The sequence below is a fragment of the Colletotrichum fructicola genome (assembly GCF_000319635.2).
Source record: "Colletotrichum fructicola Nara gc5 chromosome Unknown KSG_Nara_v1_contig02, whole genome shotgun sequence".
NCBI lineage: Eukaryota > Fungi > Ascomycota > Sordariomycetes > Glomerellales > Glomerellaceae > Colletotrichum > Colletotrichum fructicola.
Window position 1 is genome coordinate 1,155,284 of NW_027094052.1, and position 25,948 is coordinate 1,181,231.

The 25,948-nt window shown below is 51.6% G+C and overlaps 11 protein-coding genes across 11 annotated transcripts; 3 read left to right on the top strand and 8 right to left on the bottom strand.

Annotated features, from left to right (window-relative positions):
• Window positions 1–46: 46 nt before the first annotated feature.
• Window positions 47–1,749, bottom strand: hxnP-3 (Major facilitator-type transporter hxnP; the record flags this gene model as incomplete). The annotated part of the gene is made up of 5 exons (XM_066151065.1): window positions 47–891; window positions 946–1,145; window positions 1,220–1,446; window positions 1,505–1,572; window positions 1,638–1,749. The coding sequence occupies 5 exons, from the start codon at window positions 1,747–1,749 to the stop codon at window positions 47–49; spliced, it is 1,452 nt and encodes a 483-aa protein (XP_066009419.1).
• Window positions 1,750–2,240: 491 nt separating this feature from the next.
• On the bottom strand, window positions 2,241–3,436 carry hxnY-3 (2-oxoglutarate-Fe(II) type oxidoreductase hxnY; the record flags this gene model as incomplete). The annotated part of the gene is made up of 3 exons (XM_032031977.1): window positions 2,241–2,603; window positions 2,658–3,325; window positions 3,400–3,436. 3 exons carry the CDS (start codon window positions 3,434–3,436, stop codon window positions 2,241–2,243), a joined length of 1,068 nt encoding a protein of 355 aa, XP_031888636.1.
• Window positions 3,437–4,366: 930 nt separating this feature from the next.
• Window positions 4,367–5,718, bottom strand: CGGC5_v003045 (Choline monooxygenase; the record flags this gene model as incomplete). The annotated part of the gene is made up of 3 exons (XM_032031978.1): window positions 4,367–4,570; window positions 4,624–4,849; window positions 4,907–5,718. The coding sequence occupies 3 exons, from the start codon at window positions 5,716–5,718 to the stop codon at window positions 4,367–4,369; spliced, it is 1,242 nt and encodes a 413-aa protein (XP_031888633.1).
• Window positions 5,719–7,793: 2,075 nt separating this feature from the next.
• Window positions 7,794–8,489, top strand: CGGC5_v003046 (uncharacterized protein; the record flags this gene model as incomplete). The annotated part of the gene is made up of 2 exons (XM_032031979.1): window positions 7,794–8,004; window positions 8,059–8,489. The coding sequence occupies 2 exons, from the start codon at window positions 7,794–7,796 to the stop codon at window positions 8,487–8,489; spliced, it is 642 nt and encodes a 213-aa protein (XP_031888632.1).
• Window positions 8,490–8,811: 322 nt separating this feature from the next.
• CGGC5_v003047 (uncharacterized protein) lies at window positions 8,812–10,681 on the bottom strand (the record flags this gene model as incomplete). The annotated part of the gene is made up of 3 exons (XM_032031982.1): window positions 8,812–9,815; window positions 9,865–10,308; window positions 10,363–10,681. 3 exons carry the CDS (start codon window positions 10,679–10,681, stop codon window positions 8,812–8,814), a joined length of 1,767 nt encoding a protein of 588 aa, XP_031888938.1.
• A 364-nt stretch (window positions 10,682–11,045) lies between these two features.
• ASZ1 (Ankyrin repeat, SAM and basic leucine zipper domain-containing protein 1) lies at window positions 11,046–14,006 on the bottom strand (the record flags this gene model as incomplete). The annotated part of the gene is made up of 5 exons (XM_066151066.1): window positions 11,046–12,453; window positions 12,513–13,157; window positions 13,206–13,230; window positions 13,290–13,507; window positions 13,567–14,006. The coding sequence occupies 5 exons, from the start codon at window positions 14,004–14,006 to the stop codon at window positions 11,046–11,048; spliced, it is 2,736 nt and encodes a 911-aa protein (XP_066009435.1).
• A 972-nt stretch (window positions 14,007–14,978) lies between these two features.
• Window positions 14,979–17,339, top strand: CGGC5_v003049 (uncharacterized protein; the record flags this gene model as incomplete). The annotated part of the gene is made up of 1 exon (XM_032031984.1): window positions 14,979–17,339. One exon carries the CDS (start codon window positions 14,979–14,981, stop codon window positions 17,337–17,339), a length of 2,361 nt encoding a protein of 786 aa, XP_031888936.1.
• A 244-nt stretch (window positions 17,340–17,583) lies between these two features.
• Window positions 17,584–18,687, top strand: DTA (D-threonine aldolase; the record flags this gene model as incomplete). The annotated part of the gene is made up of 1 exon (XM_032031985.1): window positions 17,584–18,687. One exon carries the CDS (start codon window positions 17,584–17,586, stop codon window positions 18,685–18,687), a length of 1,104 nt encoding a protein of 367 aa, XP_031888935.1.
• Window positions 18,688–18,806: 119 nt separating this feature from the next.
• Window positions 18,807–20,586, bottom strand: CGGC5_v003051 (Lactose permease; the record flags this gene model as incomplete). Its single annotated transcript, XM_032031986.1, has 5 exons — window positions 18,807–19,146; window positions 19,213–19,523; window positions 19,572–19,922; window positions 19,972–20,017; window positions 20,075–20,586. 5 exons carry the CDS (start codon window positions 20,584–20,586, stop codon window positions 18,807–18,809), a joined length of 1,560 nt encoding a protein of 519 aa, XP_031888826.1.
• Window positions 20,587–21,894: 1,308 nt separating this feature from the next.
• chyH-0 (FAD-linked oxidoreductase chyH) lies at window positions 21,895–23,594 on the bottom strand (the record flags this gene model as incomplete). The annotated part of the gene is made up of 4 exons (XM_032031987.1): window positions 21,895–22,527; window positions 22,579–22,970; window positions 23,025–23,241; window positions 23,325–23,594. 4 exons carry the CDS (start codon window positions 23,592–23,594, stop codon window positions 21,895–21,897), a joined length of 1,512 nt encoding a protein of 503 aa, XP_031888934.1.
• Window positions 23,595–24,160: 566 nt separating this feature from the next.
• Window positions 24,161–25,174, bottom strand: eglC-1 (putative glucan endo-1,3-beta-glucosidase eglC; the record flags this gene model as incomplete). The annotated part of the gene is made up of 2 exons (XM_032031988.1): window positions 24,161–24,357; window positions 24,436–25,174. The coding sequence occupies 2 exons, from the start codon at window positions 25,172–25,174 to the stop codon at window positions 24,161–24,163; spliced, it is 936 nt and encodes a 311-aa protein (XP_031888933.1).
• Between the last annotated feature and the right edge of the window lie 774 nt (window positions 25,175–25,948).

A 25,948-nucleotide genomic window follows, 5' to 3' on the forward strand; every position in this document is an offset into this window, starting at 1 on the left:
TTGACAAATTCTGTTTACGCAGGCCAGTTGTTGACTCGAGTCTGACTCAAATGAAGAATCTCCATCTTGGGTCTTTCTCCCCGTCCCTCAAGTCACGAGTCTCCACATCCTGAGCCGTCAAAGTCATACCCTGCTCCTTGTTCTTCCTCGCATTCTCTCGTCTCATCCACATACCGAGACACAACACGAAGAAGATGCAGACAGCATTGCACCCGGCGGTGGCAATCAACGTCGGCGCATAACGAGGCGCATAGGTGGTGCGGAATGTGGCTGCTGACAGAATTCCTCCCAAATTACCGAGACCCACGAGCAGACCTGTCGTGGCAGCCCGGGAGTTCTCACTGAGATTATTGTTGTTATGCCAGCTATGCACCAGTGAGCTTGGAATGTAAGCACCACCAGCTAGCAGGAAGCACGCAAAATACGCCACGCCAACGTGTGCCTGTGCATCGATAGCCGCCAACAAGATGAGACCTATCAGGCTAAGGGTCAAACTCCCTATGATATGAAAGGTTCTCTCTCGGTGGCGATCGGATGAGTACGTGACTGCCAACAGGACCAAGAAGCCTACCACATTGGGAGGTACCGTAAGAAGGTTTGTGGTAACGGTGTTGTAGCCCAGGCGCCGGATGATAAGAGGGAGGAAGTTGGCTGTCGTTGCAAAAGCAACAGGGTAGGTCAAGCTGATGATGCACCAAATGGGAAACTTCCAGTCGCTCCAAGTGCGAAAAGACTCCTTGAGGCTGAATTTCTCTTCAACTTCCCGAGTGCCATCACGAAGAGACCTCAAGCTTGCGACTTCTCTCTCAGCATCGTTCAAGAACCAAGCTGTTTGAGCATTCGCTGGTAGCCACCAGAAAGCGACGATCCCGAATAAGACTGTCAAAGCGCCTGGGTAGAGGTTAGAAATCTCCTCCATAGATAATCGTGTTCAGAATATCTCACCTTCGATGATGAAGAGCCACATCCATCCATGAACATGTGGGTCTTGAATGCGAAAGACTCCAAACGATATCAATCCAGAGAATGCAGACGCTAGGAGAGCACTTCCGAAGAATATGGCAATGCGGAAACCAAGTTCACCACGGGTGTAGAAGAGAGTCAAATAGAAAACGGCACCGGCGAAGAAACCTGCCTCAAAGGCCCTTTTCGGGGTTAGTACGGCGGATGATTGATCGGTGAGTCTGAAGCTTGCCCCAGGATAAGGCGGATGGCTAACATGCCGCCAAAGTTCTTGCAGGCTGCTTGTAAAAGCGCCATCGCACCCCACCCTACCATTAGAGCCGGCAATATGATGCGTCCAGAGAATCTTTTGGTCAAAAGATTGAGAGGAAGATCACAAAGACCATTTGGGATGTAGAAGAGCAGGATAAGAAGAGAGTACTGCTCCCCCAGGAAGCCCAGGTCTTTGCTCATGCCATCCGTTTCCGCATTGCCAAGATTACTCTAGTCAAATGGGGTCAGAGGATTTGCAGTTTATACTAAATCACATGAAATAACTCACCCGGTCGACGGCATTGAAAAAGTACATGATGCTCATGAAAGGCAAGAGCCAGTAGTCCATTTTCCGAACTGCGGTGCATACATCGTGAGTAAAGTCATACATATTAGCACAGATTATTGACGAGGAGACATACCGTATGACTTCTCCACAGCAGCATCAATGACAACTTGTGACCCATATTCATGATCCCCCTGCTGGGAACCATCGGATGGCTTGTCGGTCCGAACATCTGTGGTGGACTTCATTCTGAATGACTTGAGAATTAGGTTTGCAGGGACCTTGAGCCTCATAGGTGAGAGTCATGCATATCCATGTTTACATATATATCAGTCAAGTTCCAAGTGCAAGTTGGTTGGTGTAATCCCAGGCTAGGGTGCGGCGCCTCGTGCTGGGTATCCTGTGGTGCACTGAGCACGCCAAGCCAGGAGATATGAGATAAACGCCGCTATCGCAAGCCTTTCGGACACATGCAATCAGTAGTCTGGGGCATACATCCTTACAGCTGCATGAAGGCCGTACATGACGAGTTCCGTACAATCGGGTCGTACCATTGATATCATGGGGCGCCCGCACAACCTGGCAAGAGTGGGGGAGCGCGCAACCGAAGAATGGGAGTCTGATACAGGGACTCCCCTCCATGGCCTCCACACATCACAATCGACATCTTCAAATGAGTGGCTCAAGGCATCTTACAATAGAAGACTCATGAAATTGCTACAGATAGTGAATACAGTTGTTACGCCACAGCGATTTGAGGCGGCTGTGCCTGCTGCTGTGACAGAAGCTTCTGCTTCTCAGCCAAGGCCTTCTCCAAGCCCTGCTTATACAATTGGGCCCTTCCGTATGATTCTGCGTAGGCTGCCGACACTGCTTGCTCAACAGTGACAGGGCCGAACTTCGCTGGTTGGGTGGCGGACTTGCAGGTGGGGATGCACTCGACCAGGTAATCCGGGTTTCCGGAAACGAAGACAGGGATAGAATAGCGCTCCTGGCCAGACTTGTTGATGACCCTGTGGATGTTGCTCTTGTACTTCTCGTTGGTCCATCGGGCCATGAGGTTGCCCAGGTTGACGACAAACGCGCCCTCCGTAGGTGGGACCTGGGGTTGATTAATAACTGAAGCAGAGGTGGCGTGGGACATGCTGGCACTTACATCGATCCATGTCTCATTCTTTTGGTCCCAGACCTGGAGACCATCGACCTTGTCCTGAAGGAGCATGGTGATGGCACCGAAATCCGTGTGGGCTCCAATACCACGAGTGAGCTTCTCATCCGCATCTGCAGGCTGCGATGGGTAGTGGAGCATTCTCATTGTGGCGACCGCACCGTCCATGAACTTGCTGAAGTAACTCTCCTCGAGATCGAGCGACAGAGCAAGTACTCTCATCAGATCGGAGGCCAGAGACAGAGCTGACGAGTAGTACTCCATGGATGCGGATCTGAAGGTCTCGAGCTCGCTTCCGAGACCCTCTGGCCACTGGTTAGGTCCGCTGTTGAGTTTCTTGTTGACGAAATAGGGGTGGTCCTCGGGGATCTCAGCACCGATGTAGAATCCCTCTTTCAACTCGGGCTGCGTGCCCTCTTCGAGGATCTGCGATCTCAGCATCTCGTAGCCGCGGTTCCAGCTGTTGTTCTCCTTGGCGACCTTCTGCTTTTCCTCGAGGGGAAGCGAGAAAAGCTTCTTAGCGTTCTGCATCACGGCCTTCTGCTGTTGCAGGGGCACGGAGTGACCAATGATTTGGAAGAAGCCATTGTAAAGACAGCTGTCGCGGACCTGGTCCACAACCTTCTGCTTCTCGGCTGGATCTTCCGAGTAGAATGCTGCATGAAGAAACCGGTGTTGTAAGAAGACATGCTCACTAGATGTGTAGGCTTGCGCTGCAGGGTGAACTCACCTGAGAAGTCGATGATGGGAATCTCAAGAGGCGCCATGATGTGTTCCAGTGAGATAGACTCTTGAATAAGGCTGGTGTGGTATTGCGAAAAATATGAAGCTAGTGCTGTAGGTGGTGTGTCTTCAGATTCTTCAGCTTGAGTCTGTCTTTTCAAAGTAATTTCATATCTTCCATGCCATGAACGTCGGAAAATATAGTTCAAGATGTCCGATGAAACTCTTCATCATCTCCGTGCATCCATCATTGTTCGCTCTACAACGCGACTATTCGGCTTTCCGAACAAAGCTCGCCCTCGCGTGAGCATCAATGTTGAAGACTCGAAGAGTGGGGTGGCTCATAGATAGCACCCATCCTAGGCACTAGCATAGCGTCACTCGTCGCCCATGAAAACGGCACATGGAAAGTATGTGTCAACAGAATGGCGGGGACGATAAGTGGCGTAGGGTGGCCGATGTTGTGCATGGATTCACTTCCGTTGTCGGTCCTCCCGTGTCACCCCCTGGCACCCACTTTCCCCTCACGCCGGAGAACGATAAGACGCGGCCCAAGATAACAATGGCATGTGCAACCCAGAATAGCTCCCAAGCCACATGTCTCGCATGTTGATGAGATCCACGTAAATTTCGATGTCAGAGGCGAAGGCTTGTCACTTGCCAATAGGGCATGGTCGGCGGGCGGACAAGAGTCGGCTGTCGCTTCGGCTGTCGGCACACTCGCCATATCCTGGAGATGCCACCACAACCTAACCTTGAATGTTTTGTACAATCAAGACGACGACTAAATCATCAAGGGAGAAAGTTCATTTCCAAGATTCCCCTATTCGGAATTCAAAACACAAGAAGACTTCCCATAGATAGTTTGATAAATAGGATCAATCTACGATTGTACAAATTTGAGGAATTCCAACGCTGGTTGCTATCGTCTAATACCGTAGTGATTACATGATGCTCACGACCCACCACCTCCATCACCAAGCCAGTTCCTGCCTTGCCCCGCAAGCTGCCTTCTCAAGCTCAGAACAGAAAGTCTCTTCTTCACTCAACTTGTTCGTGTTCATCTCCCCGAACAACTTCGGCGTTGCCGGCCAGATTTCTCTACCTCCTTGGTCCAACTCCTTTTTTCGGTGCGCCATGACCTCTTCTCGCAAGGTGTTCTGAAAGTGAATCGGGCCCTGTACTCATGTTAGAAGACCACGCAGACTCAGAAAGGTAAACATCGACATACCTTCTCCTTTTCGGGGTGTAGCTCGCCGTTGATGAACACCCCTGCGCTGAGGTTTTCCTGAGCTCCAATGCAGAGTTGCTTATCTTCTTCCAGCACCTGCTTGTAGAAAGCGTTGATAGCAGCAAACTCCTCGTCGCCAGCGTTATGGTGCCGGTAGACTTCATTCTCGATCCTTGTCTTTGTGGCGCTGACGGGAATCATTCGTTGGATGTAGAAAAAGTTCGAACTACGGCCAACGTCAATATGAATTCTCATGCAATCAAAGTCCGGGAAGTAAACTTACGTGATCGTTACAGATGTCGAAGGGAAGAAGAAGGTGATGGATCTCCTGAACTCGTCTTCTTCCTCTTGCGCCTTTTTGTTGATGATTTCATGCTCCAAACAGCCCCCGCTGGGCTCGACTTTGTACTTCGTCAGGTCTGAGACGCCGGCAATCAGGGGGTGTGATGTTGGACAGTGGTAACATTCGTTGTAGTTCTCGATCACCGTCTTCCAGTTTGCGTCGAGTTCCATTTCCCATACATGGTCGTAGTTGTAGCTACCCGCAAAGTCGAAGTTCTGCATCCTCGGCTTCTGGTATACACCACCAAATTCGTCCTCCCACTTCACATCAGGCTCCCCTGCTTGAAGATTCACCCAGATGAATCCGGCAGGATCAATCCGAACGTGTATGGGTAGAAGGCCATGCTGATTCTTGTCGAACCCTCTCACTGTGTCAAAGCGTGGGGCTTTGGCAAGATTGCCTTTGAACCCATACGACCAGCCGTGATATTTGCAGCTCAAGATGCTAGCTTTCCCGGTCTTGTTTTCAATGACAGGGTATGCACGGTGTCGGCAAACATTGTGGAAGCCGTTGATGTTGCCTTCTCGGTCTTGGATGAGAAAGAAGGGGAAGTCGGCGTAGTTGAAAGACACATAGTCGCCGGCTTGCTTGAATCGCAGGGAATGCGTGACTAAGATCCACTTTTTGGAGATGATGGCTCGTCGCTCAAGTTGGTGCAGTTCAGGAGATCGGTACCAAGAAGCTGGGAGGCTTCGGGAAGGTTCAGGCTTGGCGTTTTCCGTCCCTGATGAGAACCCTAGGTAGCGCCACATGTTGAAGGTTGAAGTTGGAATAAGTGGGTAAGGTTTTGGAGGCTCTGTAGGCCGTTGCAGATGCTGGGCTCGTGATTGGAACAAGAATTATGGATTCGCAGCGTTCATCCTGTCTGTTCACCAAGTCTTGGGATCTGAAGATTTCTTTAAGTCCATGGCCCGGGAACTGTAAGCCATCCCAGAGCCGAGTAGTTGCACCTATCGTGGGGTGGGGAAGAGGCTTCATGGCCACTGGATTAGTGCGTACGGTGTGAAAATGGGGGTGGGGGTGGAGGAGGCGGAAGGGCCAACTCTTAGTGTTTTGGGTGTCGATAAGCCGCAATCAGCAAAGATAGCACGGAATGACAACAACGTCCAGCTCATGATTTTTCGACCGCGGGGTTCATCTCGATTTGCTTCAAAATATGCGTGGCTGCCTGTCAGGCATAAAACGAAGGCATGTGCCGGAGGGAATACATGGGGATGGCGATAGCCGTCGGAGACCAGATTCGGAACGCCGGAGCGATCTCGGAGACAGCCCACCATGCCAGGGAGATTCTAACCCAGACACACTCTTTTCAGAGAGAAGCATAGTCTAAGCTACGTTAGGTCCCTCGCAAACGCCTCGTCGTTGAAATCCTAAATTGACTACCTACTCATGTAGATGTCATTTCAGGATCCTTGTTTCAACCTTTGAGCGGAGTTATGGAACTTCAGAAGTGCTGCTTCCTTTTTAATCGTCGACAATTAGAAAATTTAGGAAGACACTAACTCAACAGCGGTAATTTGACTTAACCTACCTGTCAGTTGCCAGTTCCACCTCGTAGAAGAAGTTGCCATTGTAGCGACAGGGAAAAGCGGGACTCTTCGCTCTAACTACAATGTTGTCCTATCAGCTCCTTCTACAAGACGATTCAAAGACAACACCCGCTCGTCGCCTAGCTTACACTTCAGTGATCTTTCAAGACTAATTTGAGTCCCTGAAGGTCGATTTATCGACACATGGTCTCGTATTGGTTCTCCGTCCAAAAAGCCCTTTGTGATAAATCATGACCAGACGTTCTACCAAGCGTTCATAAGGTTCCAAACTTCACCCCGAACAAGTCTGCGCTGCTCAATGATGACATGCCCGGAAACCGCGCCGACCTCCGAACACGTGCTCAACTTTCGATGCGGCTTGCGGCGATCGACGACCCTCGGTGCCTGGGAAGCCCAGATCTGATGTAAAATGCATAATTATGGGTGCGACACAACTCTACAGACAACTCGCGGGTGTAGTAACCGATGACCCAAAGATACGCCCTTTATGCAGTCATGTCAGACGACTGTGTGCATGCAGAATTGGGCAGCCAGGCGTCTGTAGTCCGCCATCGGGTAAGCATAAGCCCCATTGGTTCGAGGGTCCGGCTTACCTCGGTGTAAGGCTCTAGATCACGCCCAACTGCAGGCCGCAATGACTATAAATCCCCATAAGCACAGCATCCGACTCGGCCCGGTGTTGTGCCATCTATCACTTCCGGTCATATGACGATTTCTATTTAGGCTGGAATGACTCGGAATGGCTGGTGCGAATGAAACATGATTCCAACACACCAGCCATGCACGATCAGGCAGGCAGTGCCTGCGATGCCTACCCCAATGTGCAACTTCCTGTTCGCGTTTTGCTAGCCACACCCACATGAGAAGTCTGGAATTGTTGAGATCAATACAGGGTCCGAGACAAACTAGCGTGATTTGCCAATGGCAGCGTCGATCTGGTCTAGCAAGGCAGTGTTGATTGCTGCCCATGGTTCGGGCATGGCTGCCTTACCGTTCAATAACGCGACCCTCCGTGGCCAACGAAGGGGTCTCATGCATGTCAATTCCAAAGTGACATTTTCCAATTCTTCGGCCCCCAACCAAGGCATAATGACGCGGGCAGTCGTAGCGTGTTCAGTATTTAATGACTTAATCCCCGCGATCCGCTGCATTTGTGAGCGTTTAAAAGAACCTTAGCCTTCCTTGCCCCATTTCCTTTCATAGCAGAGACCTCAATTGAACGACCTCAATCTCTAACCGGATCAGACTTCAGTGCCTGCCACTGCCTTTGAGCAAATATGGCGCCACGTCACAGCCATCATCGAAAGCATGCAATTAAAAAGGCTCAAGAAGATACTCCTTCAAAGCCTCCTCCGCCGCCCGCAAATCCCAAACCTGCCGCACCAGCAGCAACGCCGTACGTTGCCCCAGTTGCGGGCCCGTGGTCTGCCTGGACTCTTGATAGTGAAGATAGGGGGTTTTACTTCAGAAATCGCGTAACAGCAACAGGTGTGTCTTATTTACATGCCGTGTTTATGGCACCAGCTAACAGAGGACTTTCAGGTCAAATGCAGTGGGAATATGCCACATCTACGCCTTTGCAAACATACGCCTATCCACAATTGACGGCAGAGCCGCCATCCTTCTACTACCGCCCCGTCGTAAATCCTCCCATGCAACCTGCGTACGACTACACGCCTCGATATCCAGTCAATGTAGCCGCGAATGATGTCCAGTCTAGCGACGCTTCCATGTCCGACGCTACGTCTGACTCTGAAGACTTTGACGTCGCTGCTGCTAAGCTGGCAGGATTCTCGATTCCGGCAATCATCGATGTGGATTCGAAGAAGATTGAGATGCGACTTCCGAATCTTCGATCTGGCGACACCACCTTTGTCTGGGACCGAAAGCATGGGCATTCATCCAAGACAAAGATCTACTCAGATACAGACTCAAGGGTCGAGGAGTGGCTGAGGAATGAGTTCAGTGTTTAATGATGGCATTTTATCGCGAGTTGGGATGCTCCTCTATCCACCTAACGTTTCTTTGCTTAAATAGTATGTCCAACTTTCAGCGCATGTATAAACGTTCAAATGTTTCAACTAGTAGATAATGTCAAATTCATTGCCTCTCGAGAACGTTCTGGTGATATTGCCTGACACAGGCCAAATAGGATTTTGATTATTTTCATGAGACTGAGAAAAAGATAACAATCTGGAGACTTCCTCGGCCGCTGTCTGCATTCCATTTGATTTTCATTCAGATCAAATGTTCATGAACTGCCATTATCCATCGTCCCTTTTCTGCTATCCAGTATCACGCGCTGGTAGTATCTGTTGTGGAAGGCTTTTCTCGTTGCGGCAGACTTCTTTCGCCGAGGTCAGCCTTGGATCCTTCGGCATCCTTGGGTCCTTCGGTGTCATTGGGTCCTTCAATGTCCGTGGACTTTTCGCTTTCCTTCGGCTGTCCAACATCCTTGAGTCCTTCAGCGTCCTTGGGTTGTTCGATATTCTTTGGTTCTTCACTATGCTTCGACCCTGCGTTATCCTTAGACTGTTCAACGTCCTTGGGTTGCTCGACGCCCTTTGGCTTCTTCCTGCCTTTTGGTTTCTCGCCACCCTTCGGCTTTTGGCTGTCCTCAGGCTGTTGAGTGTCATTTGGTTGTTGGGTATCCTTTGGCTGTTCGCTGTCTTTTGGCTGTTCGCTGCTCTTAGATGGGTCGCCATTCTTTAGTTGTCCACTCTCCTCGGCCGTCCTCCCCTCATCCTTCTCGTCCCCGGATCCGCCCTCATCCCAACCAGGTATCAGCTCGTTATCAGCTTCTCCCTCCTCTTCAGGGTCCCAACCCTTCAGAACCCGTCTTGCCGCATCTCTCCCGACAACGGGCAGCCTTTGCACTCCGTTCTTGCGCGCTTCTTCGGGTACTAGATTCGGATCTAATAAGCCAACTTGCACCAGAACACTAGCCTGGTCCCAGTACACATGCTCGTGGTAAAGCTTGCCTCCCCTCAATCCCACGATGCTGACCACGAGGACCTCGACCCTTTTGTTCGTAGCAGGGACACCGGGTAAGATCCAAGGCATCTCCTCGGTGTGCTTGAAGCGGACATGAACCTCGTCGACGACTCGATCAGCCCCAATAGTGCGGGAAATCAATGTCAGTCTCATTGATGGAGGATTGCTGAAAAACTGAGAGTAGAAGCGTTCGAGCTCTGATGACCCGATTCCTCCCGTCAAAGTCGGGATATGAGTGACATGTGGGCTCTTGTGTGTCGTGTACGATGAAAGCGTTTGGTTCAGGTTTCGGGTGAAGAATTTACCTGCACAAGTCAGCTTGGCCCGCTGCCTCCATCTCTCTCGGATACTGACCCTGTACGTTCTCCTCCAACACGAGCTCCAAATCCGCGTAGGTGTTAAAAGCTTTTCTTGCCGCGGTCAAGCTTCGGCTCCACGCCAGCTCGGCACAGATTTTGTCAAAGTCGTCAAGGTCATGCTCGGCGAAACCAGGCGCAGCGTCGTAAGTGTAGGTTGGGTAGGCAAGTTTCAAGGTTCCTCCTGTGCCGATGCCGCTTTCCACTTTCTTCCGCGTTGTTCGCCTCTTCCCTTGAATCCCAACCATCTGGGATCGCTTCGTGATGCCAATCTCCTCATCTGCGGCAAGATGAACGAGAGCCGAGATGCTGCTGGGGAAGTGCCCTTGGGGGTCTGGGATAGCCGTCGGATAGTACGCGATCAGCAGCGCGAGTTTGAACTCCGGGTTGTTGTCCAGAACGTGGTAATGCTCCAGGCACACAGCAGCGGCATCACCGTACGCTGCTCGTCATCAGCATATTTATCTCATAATACGCGCCATACTGGTTCACTGACCGACGATGCCAAATGTCTGGCATGGATCCATCTTCTTTTTACTCAAAGATCGTAGCTTGCCCCGATACTTCTTCGGGTCCCCCATGGGCAGATATTCGACTTCGAAGCCCTCATCGCGCCATTCAGCTAAGGTCAACTCATCGAACTCGTCACTCTCTGCAGTTATGTATAGCTTTGGCCGCGAGCGAGGAAAGCCCGATGATAGAAAGTTGACATCTCTGTAATTAGAGCGGGTCCAATTATCTGAGACGATGCGCGCGTTGCGACCTTCTGATTCCGGCACTGCCTTCTTGACCAGATCCGGGATGTCAATGTTCATGATGGATATGTCGTTACTGGCTTGGATTTGAAAACAAGTGAAATCAGTAAATTACGCACGATCATTTCCCTGAGGGGGATTTCAATTTCCTGTTAAGTACATGAGACGAGTGCTGGGTTCGCGTGATGATGACGTCACATTTCGAATGTGCTTGGTCTCTCCATGTATGATATCAGCGGGGTCACGCACAACACTGCGTGGAGTGATTTCAGGCTGCAGAATACCAAGTTTACACTGTGGTTCTTGATTGAACCTTCTGTCGTCTTCTAGTTCGCTCATTCTAGAGTATTCCGTACTGCGAAAAGCAACCTTAACAGCTGAGCATCTTGTAACAAATCCCATTCTGTCGCCTGTAACAATCTAATCAGCCGATTCTAGCCGGCCGCCACGCGTCGATATTTCCCCCACGAGACTCGATCTCTTCCTGGAGCTCGTCACTTCTATCCACTCCTGGGCCACCCCCGGCTTCGGTAATCAGATGTGCCAGGTCGTTTGATGCTAGTTCCAGGGGCGTGGTACCAAATTTCGATATGTTTCGAGCATCGGCACCCCAAGAGAGGAGCAATCTTACCGCCTCTCGATGTCCATTTTCAACAGCTTCCATCAAAGGAGTCCACAAGTCCCACGTCTTTGCATCGAGCTCGCTGCCTGCGGCACGTAGCAGTTTCAGTATCTTCGTGGATCCGTCGCGTGCAGCTCGGTAAAACGGTGTTGTGCCCGAATCACTGCGAGCGTATGGCGATGCCCCGTGTTCTAATAGCAATTCGACCATTTCTTCACTTCCATGTTCTGCAGCCACGTGTAGAGGCGTCAGCTGCCTCATCTTGTCGGGAACGTCAACACCTGCTCCTCGACTCAGGAGGTGACGTGCGAGCTTGACGTTATTCACGATTGCTGCGACAAGCAGACAGGTGCTTCCGTCGGGAAAGTATTCATTGAGGTCATCCAATGTGGGAAGTAGTGCTTCAACCAAGACGTGGAGATCGTTTGCGATCGCGTAAATGATGGGGGCAGCGCTGTGGCGGGCGGCAGCCAGGCCCGGGCTTGTTCTCAAAACAGCCTGCCATAGTTGGTATCTCTTTGGGCTTTCAGCAGGGTTCAGAAACCAGTACAAATGCCGCTGAAACCTGTGAATATCGCTTATGCCAGGCATAAGGCTACAAAGCCGCATGTGCGTTGCCCAATTCATGGCCGCGTAGTACAGAAACGAGTACTTGCTGAGAAAGGCCTCGAAGTCTCTAGGATCTTCAGGCACATCGCGATCGAAATCGGAGAAGGCACGATACTGAAGACATCTTTCCGCTGCGAACGCATGTGCATCAACTTCACTGAAGTAAAATATGGATGCCGATGTGGCCAGGATGTCAGAGCCCGTAAGGAATTCCTTGACCGTTGCATGATGTATTTGTACGATTGTTGCGGCATCCGAACGATATTGTGACGTCTGATAATAGGATACCAGCTGGACAAGTGGCGCAACAACGTCATAAGGGTCTGTGACGATCGCGTCGAAGTCGAGGGCGGTGTCGTTTTGGTCAATAGACGTAACCTCCGCTAAGGTTTTCCCTGACAGGGGCATCAAGCCAATAGCAAGCCACTGTAAAACCTGCTTCATCTCGGACTTGCGCTGTGGGTATTTCTGGAGAGCAGAAACAAGTATTCGCTCATACGTAGCATTGAGGCCATTTGGGAGACTTTGTAGAGTCTGTCGTAGCTCTCGGTCAGTTCTTGTCGCTGTAATGTAGTCCAGCTGGAGGTTGGCTTGGAGGAATCTATAAAGGTAGGTTGTCAAATTTTTGCTGGATGGGAAGGGGAATTATGGCATACTTACGTTCCAGCTGTCCGAAGGATATGATCTCGGATAGTTGACACCAACGCTGGGTTCCCGACACGAATTCTTCTTGATCTCAGTCTTTCCTGCAGCTCGGCCCAGACAAAGTGCGAAAGGTCCGCGTGGAGTCGGTTTCCTTGCTGCGAGTCTAGTTTCCATAATAGACATTTACACTCGTTTGCAAGTTGCGTCCGAATATATGCGTCCTCTCTGCTCGTTAGAAGGACCTTCCTACCTCTGCCTATTTGCGGGCCAGAGGCTGCCGGTCGATTGCTGCTGATGGTTGTTTCCGCCTGCATCCTCATGAATCGACTCAAAACTGCCACGAAGGCTTCTTTGTCATTCATTTCCATCCCTCCGACCTCGTCAAGATCGTCTACGACAATGAAAACCTGATGGTACTCGTTCATGAATGATTCAACGAGAGTTATGTACTCGCCTATCGTAAGCGAAAAGCCGTTCTTGTCTTTCTGTCTTTTTGAGGCAATGTCAAAACACCTCTGCGATCGTGATATGAATTGAGCGGCAATACTCATCAGGAAGTGAAGAGCAGCCTTTTCGCTTTCCTCAAAACTGCAAAAGAAGTATACCATGATTGCACCAGGCAAATGCACCCTGGACGAGAGAGCTTCAACCGCCGTAGCACTGTTGTCTGAGTTAGTAACGCAGCAGGCGGAAGCCTTCATCTCTTACCATAAGGCGGATTTTCCGGCGCCCGCTGATTCACATGTTATTCTTTCCTCCCAGGTATAGGTTAGGCTGTAGCGATGAGCTTACGAAGTCCGGTGATCCATAATAATTCCCCTGACTGGTCATTCACCCAGTTCCCGAATGCCTCGGATTCTATGAGCCAAAGCCCACTTCCAGGGTGCCGTCTACTCAGAAGGTCTTGCAATGCATGCTGAGTTTGCAAATGTGCCACCGGACAAACCCAAGAAAACACTCTCTGCCAGTCTGCCTGGTTAACTGTTTCCTCGATTCTGTCGACGGCCAGTCTGAGAATTTCCGGATTAGTCGCATCGCCGCTATGCTGCAAGTAATTACCATGTCTTACGCGGTATTAGTCTCCAGAGCAGTGGAAAGGGTTTCCTTCATACGCCGGAGACGATCCAAAGACTCTTGTACTTCCTTCTGCGCACGTAGAGACCATGCTAATCTCTTGGCGATATTCCTGACTCTTTCGCCGTCCTCTCTTCTCAAGGAAGTCAGGGTCTGGTTTATCGAATTTAGCAAGTGATTGCATTCGTCAAAAACCCCGATATCTTTCAAACGAAGCAGAGCATTCTCGTGAACCAAGGCTGGGTTGGCTGGATGGCTCAGATCTCGCAGTCGACTCAAAAGACAATCCAAGGCTGCGGTTTCCGTAAGGAGCTGGCGGATTTCTGTCGGTGCGCCAACGGTCTTATTGAGAAACGCGTAGCCTTCTGACAAGATCTTAATAGTCAGTTCTGTGAGCTGGATGGTAGCTGCAGCAATTCCAAGTATCTCAGCCATGGCAGTATCAGGAACCAAGCTTCGTGTTGAAGAATTGGTACGAATGCCACATGTCGACAATCACGATGAGATCAGAAGAAGGATGAGATTTGGCGGGGAATGCGAAGATTATGGCTTTAGTCCGGGCCGTCATTGGCACGCCTACATAGGCATACATAACCTAACCAATCGCGAATCTGCTCACGTGAATTTCCTGCACATTTGTGGCCCAGGTTGCACCACCTTAGGGCAGCCTGATGCCTCACCAGAAACCGAGCAACAGAGAAATATTTGACCGTTCTGTATGTCACACCATACACGTTATCGCTCACTACAGGCGAGATCCAGCCTGATCGCATTCTAGACCCACAATATCCGTTAGTCCAACAGCCACATGCAAGCCATGCCATCTTTCCCACCCGTTGAAATTGAAGACCACGTGAGAGAGCAGTGGCTGAAGTTCACCCGAGATCCTAAATAAGTTAGTGCAGTAGTGTACTTGATAGGTCGACAATGTGCTTATGAAGCAAGGCGGAATACAGTAACGTAGAAAACTTCACAGATGCCCCCCTAGAACTCAGCTGCTGTCTAATATTTATATCCATTTTTGGCACTTCTTAGCCCGATCGCAATTACTCCCTGTGTTCATACATTGCGGATGCCCTTTTGCCGATGTAAAAATAAGACCAAAAGCTTAAATCTTACTCAGATTTTGGTTCTTCGCTTGTCTTCGAAGGATTCTTACAAAGTTCTTCTTGCTGTACTAGTCTGGTATTTTGGGAGGGGTTCTATCCTTGATGAGGCTAGACGTTAGATTGGCGCTTCCTTACCGGCAGTCATCTGGACTTTGGAACGTTGTCCGGATGAACCAGTTTAAGTCTATAAAGTCTAATTTAATCCCTGGAGACCCTTCACCGGCTCTGGAAATATTGTCTTTCCACAATTTTACCTTCGTTCTTGAACCTTTTTAAAGCTGATCCATACGAGCCAATCATGAACAAAACTCGTTCGCCGTCGGGGTTCCGCCCCCCTTCAAAAGGCCAAACACGAACAACTTCACACGAGGAAATCCTATTCCCAAAACTGTACGAAGATGCTTGGGGTACCGGCGGACCCGGCGACAGCCGCACTGATCTGGAAAGAGCCAAGATCTTTCTGCTTCGCTTCGCCAAGATGAACCCAGACCCGGTCTTCAGCTTCGAACTGCAAGCCATCGCGACAGACCAACAGTACCGCAACATTACAGCGTTGGCTCTCGCGGTTCAAACGAGGATATTCGGCAATCGTCATCCCAGTTTTGCCCCTACGCCACTGCTTCAATGTGTCCGATTTATGCTCATCAAAGCCAAGGTGCCGGACTTCATGTACTCCGATAAAACCAAAGTTGTGATGGACTTCTTCTTCGACCCAACGATATTCAGAAACGTCGAACCTCCGCCTGTGGACGCAGTCATATATAAGTACCCCACAGGACGTCTCAAGGTTGCCATAGTTGGTGGAGGTCCCACGGCTCTGGCGTCAGCCATCTCGCTCGCCGAAAAGGGTGCTGGCAAGATCCAAGTCCACGTATATGAAAGGCGCTGGGTGGTCATGGCAGGCCCGAACGGTACTTATGTCGACTATCCGCCGACCGCTAGAAGACGCGATCAGGTCGTTACGCTGCAAGAGTCAGTCACAACGTTGATGAGCCGGGCAACGCAGCAAGCACTTTTCGAAGGGCGCCCCGAGTGTGTTTGGCCTGGTTCAGCCAACATTCAGATTCGGAAGGTCGAGGATCGGTTACTTCGAAGATGCCATGCGCCTGAGTTTCACGACCTGATACACCTTCACGCGGAGGGCGTTACACGCGAAGACTTGTACAAAGTTGGTGACTTTCATGTGCTCCTTGGAGCAGACGGAGCAGCATCTTGGATCCGGAAGTCCTATTTCCATGGGTATGAGAACGAACGCGGGAGGAGTTATGCCCTTGGTTTGGCATTCGATCGGCCAGCTGGGCTTCCTTGGTCGCAACCCTTGAACGTGTTCCTGACTTTAGGCCAAACCCGTTATCTCCTCAACGCCAGTGACTTCGATGGTCGCGGGTACCTCAATATGCAGCTCACCGAGGAGGAATGGCACAAGATGTTGGCTATGGATGGTCAACCTGTCACTTTTGGGTATCCAGGATGTCTTCGACGTTCGGATGGGACGATCCCGCCTGGGTTTAACGAAAACCAAGTTTTCGCACCGTCGGAGAACAGAGGAGGTTCGCTGTGGAGGTCCATATCTGATGGGTTGAAGCTTTTCGGCTTCAAGGAGAGCGAGGTCATCAACGTCGTGCGCATCCCGATTGTGGTGCAAGCTGTGCGCGAAGGCATCCAGTATCTCCCGCCATCAGATTCAGCTTCTATCAACCGGCCTCATGCCCTTGTCGCAGTCGCCGGCGACGCTGCTATGACGGTGCACTTTTGGCCAGGTCGTGGTCTCAACAGCGGTGTTAAGTCTGGCATCGCCCTAGGAGATGAGATTGTCCACGCTCTCAATGCGGGCAAATTCGTTGGTCTACCTCTGACGGCGATGCAGCAGTACAACGACTTCATCATGAAACTCCAGGATCGTGAGCACGATAAGCGCAGCATCCCTATCCTCAACCAGTCGGGAACACCGGAAACGCTTGGATGGCTCTTGAGCAAGGCGAATACAGTACCCGACAACGTCGCCATTGAATGGTTGGTCGGAGCCATGTCACAGATTGCAGAACGTCTAGAGCAACGAGGAGACTGGGCGTTTCAGCCAGTAGCAAATGTCGAGCCACAACTTCGAATCGTTCTTCGACAACTCGACTCTGAGACGTTGAGGGAGATGGCAGTCAGCTTCCCGTGGCCGACGAGGGAGATGGGCGGCGCGGAAGTCCTGCCCCTTCGTTCGATGAAGCCCGAAGAGAAGCAAAGGTGGCTTCAACAGCTCTGGGGCCTACTGCGGGATGAAGCCCAGAAGAAGCCTCCGTCCCGCGGCGATCAAGGTCGTTCATCTCGATTCGAGGCACCTCGCGGGGCTGCCCTTCTTCCTCCGCGGGCAAGCTCGCCGTCTCCGCAATTCCTTACCCCGGACTCGGGAAACCCCACTCCGAATCGGTCCGAGTCGACATTGCGCCGGAGCAATGCGAGCCGGGGTGTCTCCTCTCCTGGACCATCGGAGAGGAACCTGGCAGTCCCCAACGGAGATCAAAACGTTCCACGGCCGCGCTCGCCATCTGTTGGTGGTGAAGTGCCGCTTGGGAGGCTACTCAGTGTCAGTCAACGGCCGGGACGCGCTATCTTGGCCGATGCCATGTCCCTTGCTCTTTTCCGTGTTGACGGAGACCCCTCAATGTAGTGTCCTGTCCACATGATACTTCACCAACCAATTAAATGCGAGATTATTGTGCACGGCCGGGAGCTTCAACCCCGCCCGATGATTACGGCGCTGATAAGGAGCGCCGATTCCGCTCTCCCCTCGCCGTCCGTCCGCCGAACACACATTTCTTGAGCGTACGCACCATCTCTTGGTTTGCAGATTTATTGTCAACAGTTTCCCTTGAATTCAATCACTGAAAGTCGCCCGTTTACTTCGTGCAGCCATGTACTCTCCTCGTGTCGGCGATGGCCTCGACAGCCTGGACACCCCCTCCATGATCGTTAACCTCGATCTTATGGAAGCCAACATCAAAAAGCTGTTCGACAATTTTCTACCTACAAGCCGCAAAGTACGACCTCATCTGAAGACCACGAAAAGCGCGGTTCTTGCCCGCAAGCTGGTGGCCGCCGGCGCAACGGGCTGTTGTGTGGCGAAGGTATCCGAGGCGGAGGCTATCACCGCGGCCGGCTTCGATGACATCCTCATCACCTGCGAAATCATCGGTGCTCCAAAAGTCAAGAGGCTTGTGGAGCTGTTCCGGAAGCACAGAGACATCAGAATTGTGGTGGACAGCGAGGTTGGCGCAACCGCCATCAACGACGCCTTGAGCCAGTCTGGCATTGATCAGCCAATAACTACCCTGATTGATCTTGACGTGGGACTGCATCGGACGGGAGTCGCCCCTGGAGAACCGGCTTTGGCTCTCGCGAAGCACATCGCAACGCTGCCGCATCTGCGGTTGATTGGTGTCCAAGGCTACGAGGGCCATCTTCAACATCTTCACGACCGAGAAGACCGTAAAAAACAGTGCCTTGAGTCGATGAAGACGCTAGTCGACACGGCAGAGCAACTGCGAAAAGAGGGATTCACTATCGACGTTGTCACCACAGGAGGAACAGGAACTGGGGAGTTCTGTGCGCAGGTGCCCGGTGTAACCGAGCTACAGCCCGGCTCTTTCATTTTCATGGACACCGATTATCGAAACGCAGTTGGCACATTTTACTCGAACAGTCTTACCCTTTTGGCGACGGTAGTCAGCAAACAGGGCGAACGTCAGGTCACGATTGATACGGGCCTCAAATCCTTGACGACTGACAGTGGACTGGCAGAGTGCAAGGATCCTAGGTACAGGCATGCGAACCTTGGCGACGAGCATGGCTCCTTGACGTGGGACGAGGGGACGCCGGCGCTTAATGTGGGAGATCGGGTTGAGATGATTCCTAGCCACATTGATCCGACTATCAACCTTCACGACTTCTACTATGCGCATAGAAATGGGGTTATTGAAGAGATTTGGACTGTGGACTCAAGAGGAAAGGTCCAATAGAAACAGTAGGATGCATAATGTCGAGTTTATTTGAGATCCTATGACCAACACCAAGAACCAATTCAAAATGCAATCCCGCATCAGAACCTCTTGACAGCTTTGGTATATCTTGCGTCCCATCATGCGCTCTCGTGATGTTGTGTAACCCCGGCTCTCTTGTCATCCCCAGATACAAAGGTATCAGTAACCCTTGCCGATTCTCCGTCGAAAATGACGGCCATCTCCTCTAGCGTGTGACCCCTAGTCTCAGGGTAGAAGAAGTAGATGATCACCGTTCCGATGATCAGGATGACAACGAAGACAAGGTAATACTTCCAACCCATTGCATCGAATGCAATGGGGTTAACAAAAACGTTGAAGAAAATGCCGAAATACGTAGACATTTGCGTCAAGGCGGTGCCGCGAGCACGCAGCTGGTATGGCCAGATCTCGGCGGGGTATGATACGATAAGGGGTGTACTGTGTTTTTATATTTAGCGTCAAACCAGAAATAAACTTCGGGCTCCCATGAAAGGCGATGCTTACAATGCAATGTCGTAAAAGCTGTAGTAGATGTAAAGGAAGGGAACAACTGCAAGACCGACCGATGCCTTTCCTGTCGTGGCGAAGCCACCGTTCAAACCGGAAAGGATGATGTAACTAGTGAGCATGCCCAGAACACTGGTGAGGAACAAGAAACGACGGCCAACTCTGTCGACGGACATGGCAGCCGAAACTGCCATGACCAGGTTCCAACTCTGCAAGCAGCCGTTGATGATAGTTTGGTCCGTGATCGACGTGATTCCGACGGCTTTGAGGACGTCTGCGAGGTAATAGCTGACCAAGTTGTTTCCGCCCTGTAACTGTCAGTAAATAACCCTCTTTATGTGAGTCTCAGTTCTTACCCATTGAGCCAACAGGCCAAGAGTAATAGAGATAAAGGCCCTGTGCCTGTTTCCGGGGGTCTTGAACATCTCCATCCAAGACGAAGTCTCGCCGGCAGCCTTGTCATCTTCGATCGCCCGCTCGATCTCGGCCATTTCAAAGTCAACCAGCAGGGAATGCTCGTCGCCACCTCCATGGAGCTTGACAAGGATTCTGCGCGCTTCCGCAACCCGCCCCTTTGAAACCAAGAAGCGGGGCGATTCGGGGACCATGATGGCGGCTGGGAGAACAACGATCGGTACGGCAATTTGAAGAAGGGAAGGGATGCGCCAAGCCCATGTGCTATCGTAGTTTCGGGTTCCGTATGTCACCTGCATCTTGTGAGCAACATTCATACGAGTATGGAGATGATGCACGTACCCAGGCGGCGAATGAACTACCGACGAACCACCCACAGTTGTAAAGCCTAAATTCAAGCGCCTTTAGTCATGCTATTGCGAAACTTGAGCAATGTTACACTCACGCTGTAAGGATTCCACGATGTGTTGGGTACGCCAGTTCAGTGATGAGAACAGGTGCAAGTCCACCCCACCAACCACTCGGTTGACCGATGAACAGTCGCCCGAGAATGAAGCCCGTCTTGTTGGGAGTGAATGCTTGCAGCAGTGATCCTAGGAACAAGAAGGCGTATCCCACGAACAAGCCTTTCTTACGGCCCCATCGGTTGGCGAAATAGGCGACGACAGGATAGGCAAGCATAGTCGATAAGGACTGAACGGCGTTGATGAAACCCAACCAGGCGCCTTTCGGTTGGTCCATGAAATTCATCCATTGAGGCAGGGCCAACAACCCATTCATCATCGATCCATCGTATCCGTTCGCGGCACACAGAAGACCCAGGAAGACGCAGTAGTAGTTGAGCCATCTCAGATGTGACTTCTTGTACCATGGGAGGCCATCCTTAGGCAGGACGGCTTCAAGCTCGGGGCTGATGCCCTTGCTCTTGTTGGAGGCACCCTTCGACTTTGCGAACATGTTCTCGGAGTGTCAAGGGACGTGAACCAATAACAAAAGGGACCATTGAAGACTCCAAAAGCGCCGAAAGTCTGCTCGGGGAGAAAAGAAGAGCCAAGAGAGTTGGTAGTGACAAGACTTACTTAATTGCTTCCGAACCGGGACTTTTAAGTCGATGCACAGACATACAACCGTCCCAATTCATGGTCGAATCTCCATCAACGGCAGGGAACTACAAGCGCCCCCCGTGGGGAAACCACTCAGTCTGACATGGGGTAAGTCTGGGGCAGTTGAGGTGAAGCGTCCTCGGGGAATATCGGGGTCTGAGCTTCGAGCACTTGTTCAGAGTTCACCTCCTTGGCAAACGGGGCTGTTGTTAAATCCTCGACATTCCCGCGTTGAGGCTCCGCTTGTCAACAGATCAGATGGTTAGATCCAGATAACAACGTCATTCACCCTCTAATGATACCGGATTTCGCCTTTCCCATCTATGGATTGATGCTGAAGCCATGAAATCGCTGATGAGTTCCGGTCACAGGTCAAGGGGTAAAAGCTTGCCTCGAAAGAGCTACTGACTCGCTCACTAAAGCATCGGCTTCCGTTCTGAAAGGCTTTCAAATAATTCTTCAATTGATACATTGACAAGTAAGCTCTAGATGTAAACCATCAAGTCTGTGTTCTTCATATGCCGTGCAGAGAATCCGAAAGCGAGCTGAACTATTTCCCCGCATGATCTTACGACAAATAATCGGGATTTGAGGAAAGGTTGGGGGAAAGAGCGGGTCGTCGGACATTTGCGCCGCGTAGACAGGTTCCCAAGACGGCAGCACCTTCAACCTGGTGGATTCTTCATCGTCCATAATGAGTCGCGAGTGGTCATAGCTCGCTGGTTGCCAGGCAGTCTGGAGTCTGGACTTGATTCGGTGAATGCTCACCGCAGGGGATACTACGACTCGCGGAGTGTCGGGCAAACTCCGCGCTCTACACCATTCAGCTCCGACAAACTCCGCAACGCGTTCAAAGAGTAGCATAACAACGTCAGGGACGGGTAATTATCGGCATATCATTGCTTTCAGCTCCTACGAACCAGGATATCGAGGGTGCTCCCGGACTGAGCGGTCCGTCATACCGTCTGTACTCCATCACTTGCGTCTTAGACCTCGCATACAATACGCGTTCAACCACAAACATGCTCATGCGTGCGTGATGGTACGCTCATCTTCCTTCATCGAGATTGTGCGGCTGCCCTTGCCTTTTGTGTTGGAACATTCCTCGATCTGGGAAGCACAGCTCCTGAGACAGGGGCTATGTTTCTGAGTGCTGTGAGCCTCACACAATGGGATTGTAGAACCTCATCCGGTTCTCTGGATCCCACTTCTTCTTCAAGGCCCTCAACTTCTCCAACCTCCATTCTTCCCACCCATACACAGACTCCAAAGACTCGTCCCCATGCGCATAATTGACATACGCCCGCAGCCGCTCCGGATCGTCGCTCGCTTTCAGTAGATGACCCCGCAACCTCTCTCCATAGTCTTGAGCTAGAGCATCCAGAGACGCGTTTGGCTTGTACACGACGTAAGGGGTTACTAAGAGATCATCATCGCGATGCGGAAAGGCAGAGCTCTTTTCATCAATAGCCTTGACCCCTTGCGTCGAATAGCCCTCCAACATGAAGAACGAGCCCGCAAGCTCGGGAACGGTAAGAGACATCTCGGTCATGTCGTCAAACACTTTTCGAATGGCGGGAAGATCGTATCTCTTTAGCCCGATGGGATACCTGAGGCCAGTGTTGCCTTTGGCACAACCGAGGCTGTCCTCACTAGTAAACACCTTCACGGCCAAGTCAGGCATCGGTGTAGAGCCATTTTCGACACTGACATGCTCGATGTCGAAAAGAGGCTTGGCATACTCTATGGTATCACTTTCACTTCCATCGTTAATGATGGCGTACCAGATGATTGGCTAGCGACGTTAGCCATGAAAAGGAGGTGGATCCGCATTTGGGGAACGTACTCTCTCCGGATCAATGTCAGGGAGGTTAATGAAGTAAATCCAGTGGGCGATCTCGGGCGGTTGCGTCTCCATCATCTTGTTGGTCACTTCCATTACCTCTTCTAGATGCTCAGCGAGGAAGATGAAAATGCTGTAGCCCCAAGCATTGTTCTTGATATCGTAGACGCGGTACTCCCACTCGCTCACAATGCCGAAGTTGTGTCCAGCTCCTTGCAAGGCCCAGAAGAGATCGGGGTTGGTCTCCTCTGATGCTGTCACCGCTTCGCCGCTGGGAAGGACAATCCGGGCTGAGATGACTTGATCTGAGGCTAGGCCGTACTGTCCCTGTAGCCAACCATGGCCGCCTCCGAGGATTGGTGCTGAAAAGCCGACGCATTCGCAAAGGCCGGTCGCTTGGGGAGATAAGCACCTGATCCCTGTCAGACATTCTGGGGAAATGGACTCACTTGTCTGCTTGCCTGCCGCCCAGAGGGCATTGACAACCGTTTTCACGCTCGCGCCGCCGCCTAGAGTTGCCGTCTTTCCATCTTCTGCTATCTCAACTTGATTCCAACCCCGCACGTCAATCATGATCGCGTCTTTAGCATCCTGCAATGCTTCGGTCGCGCCATGCCCGCCAGACCTGGCGAGGAAGGGTATTTCATGTTCATTAGCGTACCGGATCTGTGCAAGTCGGTATCAATCAGTCTTTCAGTCCACTGACGATCAGTCGACCAGAACTCGTTCTCGACTTCGTGTATACGTACCGTGGCTTGGATGTCACTCTCCGTAAAGACATTCACGACAGCACCCACGCTAGGCGCATGCCACTCTCTCCATCTGCTTATAGACGATTCGAATGATGGCTCATCAGGCAGCAAGATAGATGCTTGGGGCGAAAGTTGCGCCGCAAGCTCCGTCCAGGACCCCGCAACGTTGTGAGCAAGCAGTGAAGCGAGACCCAGGCGGCCCAAGATCTTCTGGGTAGAGACTGTCTGGTTCAGCGCCCAGGCTACGCCAGCGGTCAGTACCTCCATGTCAAATATGCAAATAATCAAGTTTGAGCTCAAGAGATGAGAAAACTATTTGCAAATTGTCCCCTCATCCACTGGTGAGTCGCAACACATAGGTAAATAATTTGTCAAGAGAAGTGCGGGGCTTGTGCATGTTTTTTATCGTCGCAGTCAACAGAAGGGACAGTTCAAAAGCTGCATGACTTAGCGAATAATCTGACAGCAGATCAGCGGCTAACCGAACTCGGTCAGTGGCCAGTGGGATGAAGAAAACTGGGAGTATCGGTGTGATAGTATGGTTGCTTTTAAGACCAAAGTTCCTTCTGCTGCTCCAGCTTGTGGAGTAGAATGCAACTCTCGCCATGTTGTCAACAGACAGGTCAGCACGTCGGCTTGGAAAATAGAGTTTGAAGGCATTCTTGGCGAGTTCACCATTTCCCATGGGCCGGATTCCCGGACTTATCGTGAAGGCAAAGTAAAAATTAACATTATTACGTGGCATATCTTGGCGTAGCCCCGTGCTCTTATTCATAGCTTATTTCAACCCCGGATATCCTTCGTAGAGGCTGCCTCTCCCAGTCTCAAAGCTCTTAACAGCTAAGATCAAAAACGGGAGTCGAGCTGCCTGCCGGCGTCACGCCGAAGCAGATGTCAGTCTGCGCAGTGTTCGCATCAAGAAGGGTGTACCACCAAACGTTGCGCTGACCAAACAGAGCGCAGCCGACTTGAGACCAGTAGGTGCGAGCATTGTCGACGGAGGCGACAGCAGCGCCCGACTGAGGACCGACTACGATAATCATGTTAGTCAAAGACATTTCGAGACGTGTAGCACCGTAACGGTGAGGCTGCGTCTGGTTCAACTTACTGTGCGGCCAGCCAGTCTCGGTGATGTACACAGGCTTTCCTCCTGCAACACTCTCGGTGTTACCCACGGCGGTCCAGAAGTTGTCGGCGGCCTGCTCGATGGCGTTGGGCTTGGTCGACTCGAAGTAGGGGAAGGAGTTGTGGCCGAGCCAGTCAACAGAGGCGGCGACACCGGCGTTCTCGCCTCTCACCCACGCGGTCCAGGTGTCGACGTGGCCGATGGGCTTGCCCTCGAGTGCGGTGCCGCGGATCCAGTCTCTCAACCAGCCGATGTATCCCTCGATCTCGGCGCCGGTGGCTCCGACGCCGGCGTTGGCGGCAACGCCATCGGGGCTGCTGCGATAGAGATCCTCAGACCCGACGCTGATGCCGACGACACGGTCGGTGAAGGCGGTGCCGTACTGCTCGGCGGCGCGCAGCAGAGAGTTGAGCTCGTTCTCGTAGATTCCGCGGCCGGCACTGGCCCACAGGCCCACCAAGATCTGAGTATCGGTGTCGATCGCGGCCTGGTAAGCCGAGATCGGGTCGTTTACCGTGCCGCACTGGATCGATGTGTAGAGACGGGCAGATGCGAAGCCCGATGTTCCGGCCAAGCTCTTTGCGGTGTTGAAGTAGCTCACGAAGTCATCGTAGCCTCTGCAAGAGCCGTCTTCATTGGTGGCTCCGTAGTTGAAGCCCTGCTGGGTCTGGGCCAAGACGGTGGTGGCCAAGGTGGCCGCGACAGCTCCTCTCAGATACATGTTGAAGATATTATAGACTAAAGATAATAATTGAGAATTAGGGATGGATGAGGGCTTCTGGAAGTCTGGTCGATGCTGGGCATCTCAGGGTCCTTATTTGTTTACGTTGGGCCATCTTTAAGGTATTTAAAGTGCGCCACATGTTCGGTAGCATGTACAACAAAAATAGCTACCGACAGACACGAGAGAATTTTTGTGCATGACGTCGCTCGCGTGCCTTCGTGGAGCTCGTATTCTTGCCAGCCAAGACGCATCTCTCTGCCGTCACCGACCGGTTTTCCATTGGGGTAAACATGGTGAAAGGTGAAAAAAGAATGGTATTGGACCTGGCAGTCAGCTAGTAGTGATCGGCAGACTCAGCCTACAATCTCCACTTGCACCGTCAGTCTAGGCCCCTCCTAACTCGTCATTCCCGTCCAGCTCATCGTCAATGGGGCAGTCTTGGCGATAATGTGCGCTGATTGAGCCCCATCAGTCCGCTGTTGGCTGGGTTGTGTTGTTCGGTCCCCCCTACAGCACGATCCTCAGCTTGGACTCTCAGCCCCTTGCGGTCCCTGAGTATTGCATCTTTCTGGTATTCTAGAGAGATTATCGACGGCCGGGGAAACGTTCCGCCAATTTGACATCCCCTTTCCGCGTGATTACTCCCGCTGTTTTGGTGTGTTCTAGACCTGAAAACTGGTCTCGGTAACTGGAACCCCAGCAGCGCATCAACTGAAAAATGGCGGTGGAGTGTCTCTGATTCAACACAATGTCTCCTGTTTTCACGTCGTG